The sequence below is a fragment of the Nicotiana attenuata genome, chromosome 1 (genome assembly GCF_001879085.1).
Source record: "Nicotiana attenuata strain UT chromosome 1, NIATTr2, whole genome shotgun sequence".
NCBI classification, from domain to species: Eukaryota; Viridiplantae; Streptophyta; class Magnoliopsida; order Solanales; family Solanaceae; genus Nicotiana; species Nicotiana attenuata.
Window position 1 is genome coordinate 13,978,953 of NC_031989.1, and position 19,474 is coordinate 13,998,426.

The 19,474-nt window shown below is 36.2% G+C and overlaps 1 protein-coding gene and 1 pseudogene across 1 annotated transcript; both read right to left on the reverse strand.

Annotated features, from left to right (window-relative positions):
• Window positions 3,104-4,918, reverse strand: LOC109243789. The gene has a single exon (XM_019410808.1). The coding sequence runs from the start codon at window positions 4,561-4,563 to the stop codon at window positions 3,475-3,477; it is 1,089 nt and encodes a 362-aa protein (XP_019266353.1). The 5' UTR covers window positions 4,564-4,918; the 3' UTR covers window positions 3,104-3,474.
• LOC109233211 lies at window positions 12,947-19,089 on the reverse strand (annotated as a pseudogene).

Below are 19,474 nucleotides of genomic sequence, written 5' to 3' on the forward strand. Positions count from 1 at the left end.
TTATATCAACATTGTACTAGGTAGGGTGGTCCATTTGACTAATTATGTGTAGTTATTAAAGACTTTGTAATCCTACGTTGATAAGCATTGTGTTTTAGGCATGTGTGTTACATCTTTTGGTGGTGGAAGCATTTTAAGTAGGAGCGAAGTGTTCTTTTTATTTTTAATCTTAACCTCTGAAGAAGTCAATTAGTTCACTGATTTCTTGCCGAATGACTTGAATTATCCTTGATAGAGGAATCTTTTCAGGAAGATCATGTGATTGACAGCGAACAATCTTTGTTGAAGAAGATAATTGTTCTATGTTACCATTCTCAAAAAAAAGAAAGATAATCGTTCTTGCTAAAAAGAGAGGGAATCAACTTCCTTATGTTAAATAATTATTCTGGATAATTCTCTTGTAAGTGACTGCTGGCGGTTGATGGCGCAAATGGAGAACCTGGTAATCAGGCACAGCTTCAGGGAGATTAATGCAGTAGCAGATAATCTAGGTAAGGAAGGAAAGAAGCGAGTATGTTTTGATTATGTTAGCTATCTAGCCACCTCATCCCCTACTACCCTTAAGTTACTAGAAAGGGATAAAAGCAAGACTGTTTTTGTTAGAAAAGCCTCGACTGATGTTTGTAATTTTTTTAGCTCGCTTTGGGGAACATGCACGCTCTTAGGGGCGCTACTTGGTTATTAGTAATATATTTGCTGTTTTTACAAAAAAAAATATTCTGGATAAGGAACAATTTCTTTTTGGTACTCATGTGATGCCTATTAGATCATAAAGTTTTATTTGGCTGAAAATTCACCCCCTTTGAAAATTAGTAGTTTTATTGAATCGGCATATGCTATCTTTATTCATACTTCCTTATTGTTCTTCACCTAGTAGTTTTTGAATAATTTGCTTGGAATATACTTTAGTTTGTATTTCATTTAGATGTTCTGTTTGAAGTACTCGTGCTGGATTGATCTTGCCGTCTTGGCATACTTGATAGGGACCGATTCGTAATCTTCTGGTCGAGTTCTTGCATTTCTTTTCTCTGCTTCACATTTAAATGCAAATGCATTCATATTTATAGTAAGATCACATTCTCATGCTTTATCCAGGAGGCTGTGGAACAGATATTCCAGGAATTCTGAAAGCAAAAGTGGATTTTGTTTATCAGAAGAAGACTACAGAGTAAGTCTTTGCTTTTAACTAACACCAAAAGGTTACTATTGTCAGTTGTGTATTTTATAGTATGAATTTTGTACCAAAGGTACTTAGATTAATGGCTGTTGGAAAATGTTTTAAAGAAATTGTCCTGGTGCTTTGTTCTTATTTGGAAAGACTACCCCCCCCCACCCCCACCCCCACCCCCACCCCCACAAGTATTAAGCTTCAAATATTCTTTTAAATTGCAATGTTGTTATGTCCTCAGAATCACTTGTGGAATCACACTGGGTTTGTTGTCATGGTCAATCACAATGTTGTTATATCTTTATAGGCACATGAATGTTTTACTGTACCCTCTTAATTTTTGTTAAAGATGTCGCATTTATGTTTTGTTATATCTTTATCGGTATCGAGTGTTTATATCACATACCAATAAATAAATGATACTTGTGACTTTATTTAACCACAACATAATGTATTTAACCATGGTAAGCTACCATTTGTTTTGCACATGATCTTAATTAGTAATAATTGGTTTATCGGCTATCCTGTTCAACTAAGCTCAATTATGATACTAGATTGGAAGATAATTGATCCCTTGTTTCAAAATGCAAATAGAAGTACAAATTGAGTGAGAGATTTGGCTATTCCAAAGAGCTTTACCTACTCTTTCCCGAGTTAATGACAACTTACATATCTGGCATTCTTAGTGACGATACTATAGGAGGTCTTGCGGAAAAATAGCTCGATGCCAGGATGATAAAAAGCGTAGCACCTCTCGTTCTTATTACTTTTTTAATATGAAAAGGAAAAAAAAATAAAAAATCTAAAGGTCGTTTTATTCAAAACTCCAATTGTGACATCCCTTCTCTCCCACTTCACACCTCGGAACGCACCCTTCATATAGAGATAAACGCGCTTTCACATCTTATTAACCCGAAATGGCTGGGGAGGGAAGAGGTTCCTTTTTTTGAGGGTACTCCCGGAAACAAATCTAGTGGAGACGGGTGGGACCTGTAGCTCAGAGGATTAGAGCACGTGGCTACGAACCACGGTGTCGGGGATTCAAATCCCTCCTCGGCCACAACCGGCAAAAAGGAAGCACCTTTTCCCCTAGGGGTAGGAAAATCATGATCGGGATAGCGAACCAGAAGCTATGGAACTTGGGTGTGTTATGAAACAATTTATAAGGGAAATTCATAGACACATAAAGATGGAGGGAAATCACATAATGAGTGAATCTCTTCTTTAAGCATGAGATAACAACACTCATACATAGCAACTCACAATGACAGTAGAATTCATTAGTTTCCAAGAAACGAAAAAAAAGGCAGCTTAATGCATAAAGTATCCCATTCTCACGCAGGGTCCGAGGAAGGGTCACACCCCAAAGGACGTGATGTAGACAGCCTGCATTAGTGGCTACTTCTCGAGTCCGGACCTATGGGCCATAGGGAGACAACTTTATCGTTGCTCCAATGTTCCGCTTCTAGAATTCATTAGTTTCCAAATCGACCAAAATTCCTATTTCCTGTTCAGTAGAACTAGTCAACAGATCAAGCATTATGCGAAAGCAAATGAAAAGGTGTTTCAGCTCTCTACAACAGCTTCTCAACTTCTAACTCAAAGAAATCATCACATCTGAATTGAACACTTGAATGCCAGACTACTATTGACATTAGTGAGAACAATTGAAATCATCACTTATTTTGAACCTTCAACCTGAGCCCTCAATTTGCTTCAGAAGATATATATATATATATATATATATATATATATATATATATATATTCTGTATGTTATATAACAGAATGAACAATGATGCTTCAAGAAATTGGTAGCAGTTACTAGTGTCATTTAGCAAAATATAAAATGCAAGTGAAGAAGAGGAAAAACAGCAAGTTACCTAAGAGATAACTTCTGTAAATCATACAGATTAGGACAGACAAAAGTAACTCATAAAATAAAATTCAGAGTACCTTTATCATTATGGATGATGAAAAGAATAGTACATGTTTAAACTTATGATGTCTTGCTACAACTTATTTACCTGATGATTCTGTGTCAACATCCTAAACTACCGTCTTTAGAATGATCTCTCCAAGTTATATATATATATATAGATGATCAAGTGGCTGGAAATGTTAACACCGCGCAATGTATCCCATATCAACAAGTACTTTCTCGAATAGGACTTCGACACATTTTCTCATTTTTTCCACGAGAGGCACGAATCGAGTACAAAGAAGCTTTCACATAGCAATTCCTTCTTCTCATTAAGAACTTCCAATAGCTTTACAGGGCCAGAAAAATAGCTGTCGAACATGTTGTTATTGAACTTGTTCTAATGCTGAAGAGATTGTCAAGGCTTCTAATACAGGCAAACTTTCTTCATTTGAGGCTTCCATTCGATATGATTTACAACTGAAGTAAAAGACAGTACTCATCATAGAGTCAATAAGCATCACAAATGAATACAATATTACCAAAAGTGGCCCTTCCCAAATTCTTGAAGATCCATTTCCATAGCTTAGTATCTTCACTCTATGCTCAAACAAACCCTCCACAAATGCCATCCCAATAGTCGATCCGAGAAATATCAATAGCCCAACTTGTGTTTGCCCCTTGATGAGTGAACTAGACCGAAGCAACGCTTGTGGTCCAGAATCATCCTCCAAAACAGATATCACAATAGCAATATTGCAAATGATCATAGCGTTTGCTAAAATTATAGAGAAAATCATTCCAACTATCATCGCTGGGTACAAAATTAAGTCCGGAGGGAACCCCATTACAGAGAAAGCACTGCTCACTGCCACAAGAAGTACAATAAACAACACGAGACAACCAGAAATCACCATACACACCCACATATAAGTCATGACGATGCGCTTCCAAATCTTTGTAACGATAACATAAAACTTTCTAGTGTCGAAATTCTTCCTCGAGTACGTGCAATCAACAGAGTAGACTATAGCAGCTTTAGACAAAAGCAACAAAGTAACATATAAAGGAAAGCACATTACAGCTGAAATCACCATTTCAGAGAACTTTTGACAAGACTGTTTGATAAAGGGCTTAAGTGGAAGCCCACTGGACTTGGCCAAAAGCAATAACCTAATAATCAATTTCTTCACAACAGATTGATCAACTAAAACATTAGATAAAAGAACAGCAGAAACAGGGCAAATTAACAATGCAGCAATTGACAAGAAACCTATAGGATTGTACCTAAGAATCCTCACAGTTTCCTTTAAAATCTCCAATGCATCCATAGAATTATCAAAATGCCTATCTTGGTAATCACCATTATGATCTGTGGACTCTGATTGAGACTCTTGAAAATCCGGGTCATGGTTTTTTTCCTTATTTAATACAACTGTGTTAATTCTTGGACTTAGTCCAGTAAAAGCTTCCATTTTTCACCAACCCCAATTACTCTTTTCAATTTTTTCTCAAAGCCAACAAACTAAAATCTGAATTCCCTTGTCAGATCTGCATATCTCTGGCTCAAGAGTCAAGACTCAAGATTGAACGAATAAAACTGACACAGGCGGATCCAGAATTTAGAGTGGGCGAGTTCCAAACCAGTACAATCTACACTATATAGTACATTGTTTTAAAATAAATTTATATATATTTTTGAGTACAGGTTCAAATTGAATGGCTCTGCCTCGTAAAACGAGTAATGCACATGAAAAACCACAGACCCAAAGAAAAAAGAAGTGAAGAAAGTGGCACAAAGAAGCTGATCAAGGTCAGAAGAAGTGCATGCAGGGGGGGGGGGGGTAGGTTGAGGGGTTGCGGGGTTGGGTGGGGATAACGTGAAAGGAGAGGAAGGAGAATGGCGTGAGAGGGTAATGGGGAGTTAAGAAGAAGAAGAAGAAGATGCGAAAGTGAAAGTGAGATTACAAAGAGACTGAGAAAGGAAAGAATTTTAATAATGGAGAGAAGAGAATTTGGACTTTAGATTTGGCTTCGATTCTTGGAATTACGTTATTTAATTGTTAAAGGCAAAAATGGTGGATAGTATGCGTACGCCATGCGTCCCTTTACATTATTATTTGACTATGCATGCAACACGTGCGAGGTTCCCCCTTACATAATATTTTTTGAGTATTTTCTACCCACTCCATGCAAAATTTCTACTTTTGATAAAACAAAGGTTATTGTAAAAAGAAAATAAAATCAACCTGGCCAAGAACAAAAATAAAAAAATTACAATAACAACAACAGCAACAAACAAATAAACCAGTGAATTTCCACAAATAGGGTTTGGGGAGGACATTGTATATGCAGACCTTACCCCTATCACAGGAGGGCATATATCTTGTTTTCGATAGACCCTCGGCTAAAGAAAATATGAAAAAAGAAGCAGTGGCAACAAGCAGTAACAACAACAACAACAAGAATATATTAAGAATATCGAAACAAAAAATAACAATCAAACGGTAAGAAATAGCAATCTAAGAACAAGAAGATACCATACTAATACTAATACTACCGTTATAGAAAAGAAAAAGGAAATCGCTAGACTGCCTACTAACAGTGGCGGATCTACTATGTGGGTTATGGGTGCTTGAGCACCCATTACTTTTAGAACCAAATACTGCTACTTGTATAAAAAACCAGTAAATTCATAGAAATACATTAACTGAGCACTCAGTCTCAGTAGCAATTTTCAAATTAAAAATAGTTGAGCACCCACGATTTAAAAATCCTGGATCCGCCACTGCCTACTAATCATCTACCCTAATTCTCGACTTCTATACCTTCCTATCAAACGTCATATCCTCGTTAAACTTAAGCTACACCATATCCTGCCTAGAGGCCGTTTGGATTTTTTTTTTTGGCTTAAAAAAAGTGACTTTTCAGCAGAAATAGCTTTTAAGACAAAAAATAATTAGTTGGGGTTCCCCAGCTTTTTGTGTTTGGCTTGTTTTAAGTAGTTTTTAATTTATTTTAAGCATTTCTTTACTTTGCTAAACACTGAAAAAAGCGTTAAAAAAAACGTAAAAGTTGATTTGACTAATCCAAACACCCTCCTGATCATTTATCCCTAGTACTTCCTGTTGATAATTATTGGTAATGTGTCAAAAGATTTTTTACATGTGGCATTGGTTTAGAAGATTGTGTGACAAATGGCTCTACTAAGCCAAGTGGCTATGAATGCCACACCATGTGGCACTTTGCATGAAGATATGTAGCCAAATGGCTAAGCCTTAAACAAATGGCAATCCTCTTTCATGCAATCAAACATTTGGCAATGTAGGAAGCTTTCCTTAGGCCTATAAATAGCCATGATTAGGCCATCATTCTTCAATCATCAAACACCAAAAAAAGCTAATCATTAGCAAAGAAGAAATTCTTCTTTCTTCTTTCCCTCCTATACATCCCTCTCCTTCTAATTTCTTCCTCTATAATATTTTAATTGGCATAAGATATTAGTTGCTCTTTCTCTTCCAAATTGCTGGATTTATTATTTAATTTTGCTGATTCCTGTATCCTCTAAATAAAATAGAGGTAGGCTTGTTTAATCCTGGGGAAACATTTCACATTGCTGAAATAGTTTCTTAGGACAGTGCCTAGCACGACTCAAGCCAGACAAATAATTTTATTGCAGTATTATTATTATCGTTATTTTTCGGTGTAATTTCCCTACAATTTAAGAAACTATGGCAAGTAATACTACTACGAAAATTTTTGATGGTGCTACCAATTTTGGTGTTGTCTCTACTGCTACTGTTCCAGCTGTCCTGCCAGATATCCATGGTGTTGCAAATACGTTATTGCATCCACAACTTTGGCAGACACTAATGTCCAAACACAGGTATGTGAACAGACATGGTTACATATCTAATGCTAATATTAAAACCTTCAAGAAATATGCACCTCAATGCAATAGTAGAGTTGGGATAAATGACAATCTTGCTAAGTCAAAATTAAATTTGACTAAAGCGGATAATATAATTGTCGCGGTCATTTCCCAAATAAATAATGTGGCCAGTGTGAGAGATTGGGTGATAGACTCTGGTGCTACTAGGCACATTTGTGCAAACAAAAATGAATTTTTGTCTTACACCCAAGTTGAGGAAGGAGAAGAAACTATTTATCTTGGTGACTCAAGAACAACTCGTGTTCTTGGGAAAGGAAAAATTCTTCTCAAACTCACATCTGGTAGAACTCTAGCATTGAGTGATGTATTGCATGTTCCTAATATCCAAACCAATTTGGTTTCTGTGGGGTTATTAGAAAAAGTTGGAGTGAAGGTTTCATTTGAAAATAATGAGGTCGTGTTGACCAAATATGATATTTTTGTGGGCAATGGTTATTATAACTATGGTTTATTTGTGCTTAATATTTCTGATACTAGCAATGAAAATGCATCTTCTTCTGCTTATATGGTTGAGTCAATTTCTTTGTGGCATGCTAGACTAGGACATGTTAATGTCGCGTATATAAAGAAAATGCAGTCGCTAGGATTAATATCTAGTTTGGACTCAAATATTATTAACAAGTGTGAAATATGTGCTGAAGCTAAAAGTACTAGAAAGACTTGTTTTTCTGTAAATAGAGAAACTGAATTGTTATCTTTAATTCACACTGATTTAGGCGATTTGAAGCAGACTATGACTAGAGGTGGTAAAAGATATTATGTGACTTTTATTGATGATTTTTCTAGATATACTAAGTTGTATTTGCTTAGAAATAAAGATGATGCATTTAATGCTTTTATTTCTTATAAAACTGAGGTTGAAAATCAACTTAGTAGAAAAATCAAGAGAATTAGATCAGATAGAGGTGGAGAATATTTAACTTTAATTGATTTTTGTGAAAAGAATGGAATAATTCATGAAGTAACTCCGTCTTATTCACCTGAGTCAAATGGAGTAGCTGAAAGAAAAAATAGAACATTGAAAGAGATGATGAACTCTATGTTAGTTAGTTCTAATGCTCCTAATAATTTGTGGGTTGAAGCTATTTTATCTGCATGTCACTTACAAAATAGAATACCACATAGAAGAACAGGCAAAACTCCTTATGAATTGTGGAAGGGTTATAAACCTAATTTAGAATATTTAAAAGTGTGGGGTGCCTTGCTAAAGTTCTTTTGCCTGAACCTAAAAAGAGAAAAATAGGTTCTAAAACTGCTGATTGCATGCTAATTGGATATGCAGAACATAGTGCTGCATATAGATTTCTTGTTTTAAAAAGTGATGTGCTTGATTGCAATACTATAATTGAGACAAAGAATGTTGAGTTCTTTGAATATATTTATCCATTATCTGATAAAATTTCTCATAAACCTGTTGAAACAAATAATGAAATTACCTCTAATGAGGAACTGAGAAGGAGCAAAAGCCCTAAGAGAGAATATTTTTCTTATGGAAATGATTTTCAAACTTTTCTTGTCGATAATGAACCATCAAATTATTTTGAAGTTATATCTTCTTGAGATACTAAATATTGGAAAGAGGCAATAAAAGTTGAAATTGATTCCATTATGAAAAATAATACATGGATTTTAACTGACTTACCTCCTGGTGCAAAACCTATTGGTTGTAAATGGATTTTCAAAAGGAAATTTAATCCTGATGGATCTTTAGATAAATATAAAGCTCGGTTAGTAGCAAAAGGATTTTCTCAAAAACAAAATATAGATTATTTTGATACATTTGCACCAGTGACTAGAATTTCTTCTATTCGAGTTTTAATTGCCTTAGCTTCAATCCGTAAGCTTTTTATCCACCAAATGGATGTCAAAACTGCTTTTCTGAATGGTGATTTAGAAGAAGAAATTTATATGGTTCAACCTGAAGGCTGTGTCATTCCTGGACAAGAAAATAAAGTTTGTAAATTAATTAAATCTCTTTATGGCCTTAAACAAGCTCCTAAGCAGTGGTATGAGAAATTTGAACAAGTCTTACTGAGAGACGGTTTTTCTTCAGTTGAGGTGGATAAATGTGTTTATACTAAAGGTGGTAGACAATGATTATGTGATAATATGTCTATATGTTGATGACATGCTTATATTTGGTACAAGTTTAAATATTGTGCAAAGTACTAAATTATTTTTGTCTTCTAATTTTGATATGAAAGATCTGGGTGAAGTAAATATGATATTGGGAGTTAAAGTTATAAGGAGTGAAAATGGCATAATGTTGTCACAAGAACATTATGTTGAGAGACTTCTTAAGAAGTTTGAATATTTTAATGTCACATCTGTGAGCACTCCATTTGATGCTAACTCTCAGTTGAAAAAGAATAATGGTGACCTAGTTGCTCAGTCTAAATATGCTCAGATTATTGGGAGTCTGATGCATTTAATGAATTTTACAAGGCCTGATATAGCCTATGCTGTGTGTAGACTGAGTAGATATACTCATAATCCCAACAGAGAGCATTGGTCTGCATTAGATAGACTAATGAAATATTTGAGAGGAACCATGAATTATGGTATCCTATATAGTGGATTTCCTTCTACTTTAGAAGGGTACAGTGATGCAAACTGGATCTCTGATTCAGATGAGACAAAATCCACTAGTGGTTATGTATTCACCCTTGGTGGTGGTGCAATATCGTGGAAATCAGCTAAACAGACGATCATTGCTAGATCGACTATGGAATCAGAGTTTGTAGCTCTGGAGTTAGCTGGTTCTGAGGCTGAGTGGCTAAGAAACTTCTTAGCTAATATCCCTTTAATAAAGGACGTATTGCCTCCTGTGTCTATACACTGTGATTGCCAAGCGGAAATAGCTATAACAAAGAATAAATCTTATAATTGTAAAAGTAGACACATGAAATTGAGACATGATGTCATAAAGCAGTTGCTGAGAGATGGAATAATTTCCATTGATTATGTGAAGTCAGAAGTTAATTTGGCCGATCCTCTAACTAAACCCGTGGGAAGAAAATTAATTCTTCAAACCTCAAAAGAGATGGGGTTAAGGCCGACATGTTGTCAATAGAGATGGTAACCCAACCTATGTGATTGGAGATCCCATGAAGTAGGTTCATATGGGTAATAACAAGTCAATATTGGCACTGATGCACTAAAAGAGAGTGCTTGACTGCTACTAATTGAGAGGCTGAGTTATAACTCTTAATGAAATTCATAGTCCTTTATGGATGTTGTATTTAAAAGCAGTATATACTTGATGAATTCACCTATATGAGAGTGGAGTAGGCCGCTCCTATGAGATTTTGGCCTAGTCTCTAGAGCTCTCATGAATAACCAGGCACGCGCATGGCCTATTGGGTGCAAAACCGCGTTGAACAGCAAAATTACCGGGGGTCGAAATGTGATTCATAAAATCTCTGACTTACAATAAGAATTATTGGTTCATAGAAATATTATATTTCACCAGTAATTCTGTGAGTTAAATTTTATTAGACTAAGTTTGGTTCATAGTCCAGAAGACACCAAACCTATTACATTTGGACCATGCGAATCTAGCAAGTCTTACTCTTTCCTACTTCGTATTCCTAAACAAAAAAAAAGTCTTTTGATGTGGGGGATTGTTGATAATTATTGGTAATGTGTCAAAAGATTTTTTACATGTGGCATTGGTTTAGAAGATTGTGTGACAAATGGCTCTACTAAGCCAAGTGACTATGAATGCCACACCATGTGGCACTTTGCATGAAGATATGTAGCCAAATGGCTATGCCATAAACAAATGGCAATCCTCTTTCATGCAATCAAACATTTGGCAATGTAAGAAGCTTTCCTTAGGCCTATAAATAGCCATGATTAGGCCATCATTCTTCAATCATCAAACACCAAGAAAAGCTAATCATTAGCAAAGAAGAAATTCTTCTATCTTCTTTCCCTCCTATACGTCCCTCTCTTTCTAATTTCTTCTTTTATAATATTTTGATTGGCATAAGATATTAGTTGCTCTTTCTCTTTCAAATTGCTGGATTTATTATTTAATTTTGCTGATTCCTGTATCCTCTATCTAAATAGAGATGAGCTTGTTTAATCCTGGAAAAACATTTCACATTGCTGAAATAGTTTCTTAGGACAGTGCCTAGCACGACTCAAGCAGTTGGTGTATTTCTGCTCACAAATAATTTTATTGCAGTATTATTATCGTTATTTTTCGGTGTCATTTCCCTACAGTGAAGAGAACTACAACTCCATTGAGCAGTAATATTCCTTGAGCTTATTACATCTTTGAGAAATCAGAAAGTGAAGTACTTTGATCTTATAAGTGTCCATTCTATTCACACTATAGAGATCATTCACAGAGTGGTACATGATACTTAATAACGTAACCAATCTTATAATTAATAGCCAGATTCTATTACAGCTTCTTCCCAAGATCTAGCTTTAAAGCGAGGGAACGTGTAGCAACTTGTTAACTTTAATTTCCGTCACTTGTTCGTTGGTGGTGAGCTAGTGAAAATAATGTTTCAAAATATTGGTAGTAAAGGTGTTTAAAATCATACATTTGTGTTTATCTTGGGAAAACTAGTTGTTTCTTGTAATCAGACAACAACAAAAAAACAGATGATGAATAGTAAAAATAGTCAAAGTTCTATGTGTTGATGGTGCATCATGAAGCCACTTAAAAGGGACTTGCAGGTTACTTAAAAGATATTACAGGTAATTCTATTTAATAAACATGCATCAATAACCTACAACAAATTGAATAGTAAGTAATCTGCTATAGCAGGTTAAATTACACTAATAGTATTGAGTTAGGCCGAACCAGGATAAATCTCTGTCCATTCTTCTCTTGCTTACCTTGTTTCTTTAGTTTTTGCATTGTTTTCTTTGTTGCATTAGAACGATCTTTAGTTGATGTGCTCATCTTTCACTTCTATTACTGATTTAATAAAGATTTAATGAAATATCAGCTATTAATGAACCTGACTTTTGGAATTGAATCAAAGCTTAGAAGAATCTGTGCATTTGTTTGCTGTTTCAATTTTGAGTCAACTATTAATTGTTCAGTGTCATTTGAAAACAACTTTAGTTGACTAAACGTTTATGAGGTGATTAAAATTTGTTAAAACCTCCAATTCACAGCGCCTTATTGTGTGTTTAGCAAACTAGAACATGTTATGTATTCAGCTACCTATGCCAACAGTAACATTGGTACAAAGATAAGTCCTTTATAAAAAATAAAAATAAAAACAAGACACAATTTAACCCCTTTCTTATCAACAATGCCATAAAGAAAATGTATTGGGAAAAATAAATATTACACGTGGAATTAATTATGTGGCTGATAAGACATGTGGATCACTAGAAAAATGACAGCTGGAGAAGAGTATTAAAAAGTTGCGAGTCTTAATAGGTACGAGCAAAACGTTTAAGAGACGAGAAGAAACGGTTGCTCGAGTCTCTTTAGCGATTTGAAGAGGCACCGGTGGAATGAACCAAGATAATAAAGAGGGCAGATTCATTGGTCTACAATTAATGAGCATGAATGATTACAAACGTTAAAGAATCTTCACGAAAGTTACGATTACCAATTATAACGTTTCATTAATGTCATTAATACTCATAATGACTCGATCATAAAAGGAAAAAGACGTTGTACTTAGAAATGACTATATAAGGAAAAGAAATGTCATTTGTATGGACACATTTTGATTATTATTGGAATACAATTATTTACTTTTGCTTTTTACAGATTACTTTGTTATTCTAATTTTGTTTCTTAACGCAAGAATATCGATTTCCTTGATTATCAGTAATCCGAGTACTTCTAAAAATAGGTTTTGACCGAAAGTCCTATTTTTTGGTTAAACAGAAAACAATCCTAACAACATCAACAAAGTGTCCAGTCAATTGTAGAAGCTTTCATCAACAGAATCTATCCAATTGAATTATTTTCCATGCACTTTCACCTTCTCAAGTTTGATACATCAATCAAGCACAATTAGCTTTTGATACTCTTTCCCAGAAATTGCTGCTTCCATGATAGCTTCAGGATCAAATTCACTTTCTTCCAAGAATAGTTTCAGCAAATTCTTGGAAAAACCACTCACTAGTGCAACTCCTTTCTGGTTTGCAGCCACAGGACACAGGTGTAGCTATTGAGTCCCTCAAATTCCAAAACACAATCTGCGGCACGCAATTCCCATAACCTTTCTCCCTAAATTTTCTAACAATAGCTTCATAATCTGTCTCCCATGGATTAGCAGAGGCCTCATCAAACTCCATATCACTAAACACAAAGAGTTTTTTGATCATCTCATCCTCCTTTAGTTTCCCATCCACAGCCACTTGTAGTATTAGATCAAACACCTTCTGAAAATCGGTGCTCAATCCTCATTCCATTTCTCTCACGAACCAATCCTTGGACCTTAAATCCTCCCCCTCAACTAGTTGAAGCGTTGGATTCTCGCTGAATGTTATCAACTTGCCTTTCCAAGGCTCTTCACTCAACTCTGAAACGAGAATGCCTAGCGCCACAGAAACATCCCTTGGAGTACCCCACATGCTGCCCGAGAAATCACAAATAGCAAGACAATTTTTCAATTTTCCCTTTTGGGACAAGTCGTCCACCATTCTCTTCCATTGCAACTCAGCAACTCGATCATCCGTCAACCAATCTTTAACTTCCCTTATTATCTGATGAGGCAGCAGCGCACCCGCAGCAATCTTGGCCTTTCCCTGTTTTACTTTCTCAAGATACTCTTCAAATCTATATCCATCATGTTCCAAAAACATGTATTTGTACAATTCCATAGCAACTGAGGCCACCCTATTGTAAGGAATCGAACGTAACCCCAATCGTTTCGCCCAATATAAACCTCAGGCAACTCCAGAGCCTTGCGTAAGGGCACTAGAACTTCTTTCCTCAATCGATCCCTCACTCTATACGCGTAATGTGCATCCTCAATTCCTTCATATTCAGGATATGACTCTCTTGGAAATACCTTTCTTGCAATGGTTTCGCATAAAAGTGTTGTCTTATCAAAAGACGAATCTAGAGAAGGACACCATTTAGCTGCAAGGCTGATCCGTCTCCATTTCCCAGTTCTCAAACAACTCAAGATCTACCTTCAGGTAATCCGCGAAAAGATCAGACACACGTTCATGCAAGAATCTACAATCAGGATCATGGCTATACCTCTCAACAGCCTTTTTGGCCATCTCCATTCTCTTCTGTTTCTTAATTTCAACTTTCTCCTCATCAGATAATTTAGGTTTTCCAAATGTTCTCTGAGCTCTAAATCTAACCGGTTCTCCAAATGCTGTCAAGGTTCTAAGCCTAAACGGTTCTCCGTTTAACTTTCTCATTTCCCTTTCTTTTTTAGCATTTTCTCTCACATCAGCTCCTTCAAGTAGCCGGTACAGAATCTCAGGTAAATCCTTGAAATACCCAAAATTCGACATGGACTCTAAATTACAGGCAAGGGTCTTAGGGTGGAGACTATGAAGCCACAAGGCAGCAGGGACAGCGCTTCCATAAAGCAAATAAAGCAACCGCTTTAGGCCCCATATTTGTGGGGGGCCCCATTTTTTTGTTACACCTAATAGACTATGTATAAATTTAAAAAAAAGTTATGTAAAATGAAGAACTTTGATTTCTTTCTTAAACAAATATAGAGAAGAAGGATTTGCAACTGCTATGATTTCTACCAAGGAAATTGCACTTGAAATGAATATCGAACCCGAATTTTGTAAGAAACGTGTGATATATAGCAAGTAACAATTTGATGCGAATGTTGATAATGAAATCTCAAAATCTTTCGAAGAGTCCTTTAGAGTTGATTACTTTTATACACAATAGACACATGCGAATGTTGATAATGAAATCTCAAAATCTTTCGAAGAGTCCTTTAGAGTTGATTACTTTTATACACAATAGACACGGCTATTTTTTCATTTCACAATAGATTTGAACAATTCGAAACATATGAAAATATTTTTGGTTTTCTATTTGGAGTTAAAATTAAGATCACTAGATGTTGGAAATTTGAAAAATATATTGTCTTAATCTTGAATGTTCCTTAAAGCATAATAATCAATTCGATATTGATGGTCAGATTTATTTTCTGAATTAAAAGTATTAAGAAAATAGTACAATTAGAAGATAACAATTTAATTGATACACTTAATCAAATAAAAAGATTTAATTCTTTTTCAAATGCCTAAATTGCTTATGGAATAGTGTTAATAAGAATGGACCTTGGGCCTAACTCAACCCCAAAAGCTAGCTTATGAGGTGAGGATTGCCCAAGCCATATAAGGAGACCAAGGACCCCAAATCCCTCCGATGTGGGACAACTCAACACCCCCCTCACGCCCAGGCCTCTGGAGCGTAGACAACATAAATGGGGGCCCAACATCGGTAACAATAATTGGGATGGGTCTGGCTCTGATACCATGATAAGAATGGACCTTGTTAAACACTAGCTCAAATGGACATTTTCCACCTAATATTCTAGAGGGAATTCTATTGATCAGATACACTGCAGTCATAATACACTCTCCCCAAAACCTTAAAGGTAAATTAGCTTGGAACCTTAAGGATCTGGCAGTATTTAGTATGTATCTATGTCTTCTTTCCACTACCCCATTCTGTTGAGGGGTATATGGACATGTACTTTGATGAGTAATACCCTCTGCACCAAGTAACTCCTTGAGCTGGTTGTTGAAAAATTCTCCTCCATTATCTGTTCTGAGAGTTTTGACAGTGGAAGAAAATTTTGTTTTAATCAAAGCAATGAAGAATTTCAATACCACAATCGATTCATCCTTAGAATTCATGAGGCACACCCATGTGAATCTGCTGAAATCATCTACAAGAGTTAAGAAATATTGTTTGCCATCATGAGTAGGCACTCTAAAAGGTCCCCACACATCTGCATGTATAAGATCACCCAATGCATAACTCTTTGTAATGCTATCTGGGAAAGGTAAACGAGTTTGTTTACCCAAAGGGCATACAGAACATGGATCATTACAGTCAACAAGCTTTGTGTTTCCAAACATATGCATTCTTTTCATAGTTTCCATTGGCACATGTCCTAATCGTTTATGCCATAAAGCAACACTTATTCTATTAATAGGTAATATAGAAGAAACGAGACCAACAAACAACCCTCCATGTGTGTTGATTTTGATATTTTGATCCAGCACATATAATCCATGCTCCACTCTACCAATCCCCTTCACCTTGCCACTACAAATGTCCTGGAATATACAACAGGCAGGAAAGAAGGCAAGAAATAAGCCTAAATCCTTGGCCAGTTTAGATACTGATAACAAATTATACCTAAACCTAGGTATAAAGAGCACATTCTTGATCACTATGTTATCTAATATGCTGGAAGTCCCTAAGTGTGTGATCACACTTGTCTCTCCAGTTGGTAACTGCACCTTTCTTGAATTACTCTCAGACAACTCCATATAATCATTGTACAGATGTAGGCTAGACACCATGTGATTTGTAGCTCCAGAGTCTATAATCCACCTGTTTCTTTGATCATACTCAGAAGTGACAATGGTATACCTGTGACCTTGGCATGGGCAGCTGTATCAGTTGGAGTGTTGGTGTTGGTGTTGGTGTTGGTGTTGGCCTGGTTGAGCATTTTCAGCAACTGAAGATATTGCTCCTCTGTGAAGAAATGTCCTACAGGTTCAGGTTTTGACCTTTCCATCTGTTTATTGGGGGATGTACAATTGTCCATCTGCACATGTGCTGCAGTTGCATTCCTTCCAAAGTTCTTCCTCCTTGGTTTGAAATCTGAAGGATAGCCTACCAATTTGTTACAGACATCCCTAGTGTGTCCCTTGTACTTGCAATAATCACAATACAACTGATTCTTCTGCTTGTAGCCTCCAGTGTATGTTTGTCCTGTGTTATAGCCCACAACATTAGCTCCATAACCTGCATTGGAAGCCATTGGGTTAGCTACATGACCTGTGTTGTAAGTCATTGCTTGAGCTCCTATCTCCAGGGAACTGATGCTGGTTGCCTTGGCTCTTTGACTCTCATCCTGCACAGCCATTGCATAGGCTTCATTGATGTTTGGAGTTGGAATCATCAACACAATCTAACCTTTTGCTTGGGCAAATGATTCATTGAGACCCCTTAAAACCTGCACTAGACGTTGTTGCTGAATATGTTCCACAAATATCCTTGACTCAGGACATGGACATGAAGGAGTAGGTGTCATAGCATCATACTCATCCCATAGGTCCTTTAGTTTAGAATAATAAACAGAGACTAGTGCCAAACCTTGTTTAAGAGCTATAATATCCTGCGACAAATTGTAGATCCTAGAGATGTTCCTCTTATCAAACCGTTCCTTCAGATCTCTCCATACATTATACGCAGAGGATCCATAGACCAAAGTGCTATAGAGCTCTTTGGTAACAACATTCATTATCCATGACAGCACAAATACGTTGCATCTCTCCCACTGATCATGCAAATTTTGCCCAAAACTCTCCTTCTTACAGGTTCCATCAATAAATCCAATTTTGTTCTTCGTAAACAGTCCAATTCTCATAGATCTAGACCACAAATTGTAGTTCTTTGTCCCTATCAGCTTGAATTCAATCAGATGCTCTCCCGGCGTATCTGACGGTCGTAAGTACAAAGGATGAGTGTGTCCTAGCACAACCTCAACAGGATGAGTGTTTCCTTGTCCAGTCTCAGCATTCAATCCATCATTAGCCATTTTTGCTCTGAATTAAGAACCCTAGCTATGGGACGACGATCTCCGACGAGAATGAAAAATTAAGAGAACAAATTAAACTGTGAGATTGACAGAGAGAAGAGAGAAACAGCGGAATTAGATCGTCCGCTCTGATACCATAATAAGAATGGACCTTGGGCCTAACTCAACCCCAAAAGCTAGCTTATGAGGTGAGGATTGCCCAAGCCATATAAGGAGACCAAGGACCCCAAATCCCTCCGATGTGGGACAACTCAACACCCCCCTCACGCCCAGGCCTCTGGAGCGTGGACAACATAAATGGAGGCTCAACATCGGTAACAATAATTGGGATGGGCCTGGCTCTGATACCATGTCAGATTTCAAAGAAGACAGACATGCATGAGGGATTGAGAGAGAGGGTTATCTGCAAAATCTCCATTGTTATTCACGATTGGAGAAGGGAAAAATTAGCTTACAAACAAAGCTCTGCTAACTGCTTATATACAAACATTAACTAACTCTTATTAGTTAAGTTAGGTACTAACTTCTAACTTGTACACTTTAACCCCTAATGTTTCTACCTATACAAAATACTATCCTGGCTCAATACATGACTCATATTACTGTTGCTTCAGCGGAAATAAGTTTTCAAAATTAAAATTGATAAAATCTTACCTAAGAACAACAATGTGCAAGAAAGGTTAAACAGATTAGCTATATTGTCAATTGAGAAATACTACTTATTAGGAGTTATTAATTATAAAAAAATTATTAATAACTTTGTATCTAAGAAAAGCTAAAAAAAATAGACTTCAAATAAATAATTAAAAAAAATTAAAAAGTTAAGGCCCCTCATAAAGTTTGGCTTTAGGCCACAAAATTCGTCGGACCGCCCCTGCAAGGCAGCAGTGTAGTAACCTTCCTTGTCAGATTTGCCAGTGCCACGAACACCGCGCAAATTGCTTATTAGTTTCAAGGCGGTTAAAGAATCATGATCCCATGCACATTGCAAATATTTAGTAAGGGATTGAGGAGGAGTATCAGGAACAACATGAAAGAAGAAATCTAAACAAGGGTTGGTCGTAGAAAGATAGGTAGGTGACAAATTTTCAGTGTAGCCCATATTAGGGGGTTGTGCTTTCGTGGAATTGAAATTTGATACCATTAAGTCCATAAAAGGGATTGCTAACAGTGGAGGCTGCAGGTTGTGGAATGGTGGATGAAGATGTAGATGTTTGTTTAACATAGATTTCTGGAGGGCCAATAAGTGAAGACACTATGGATTTTAGAGATTGTGTTGACTTCTTCATTGAAATGAGTGTAACTTAGGACTGGAAGTAGGAGAGGATGAAACCTTCTTTTTCAACAGAGATGATTAGACTTTATAGGAAAAATTTACTTGCTGACCTGTGTCATTTATCTAAAAAAGTAACTTGTTGGCCAAGTAACAACGTAGTATTTGAATGTCGAAGGTAATCCCACTTTTGCTAATTTCCTTTTTTATCATTGTTATTCTATTCATATCTGATATCGGGATTTCATGATTTGAAAAGTTAAAAACAAATAAATTCCCCTCTTAAGATTATATAGTTTTAACATTACATTATTTTGGTGGTCAAACAATTCTCTGTGTTACTGAAAATCAAACAAGACAATTTCTTTTCATTAAAAGCAAAAATAAAACCAACAAATAAT

Bases quoted from the DNA above. Each gene is read 5' to 3' on its own strand.
- LOC109243789 (XM_019410808.1), bottom strand. From the start codon at position 4,563: ATGGAAGCTTTTACTGGACTAAGTCCAAGAATTAACACAGTTGTATTA.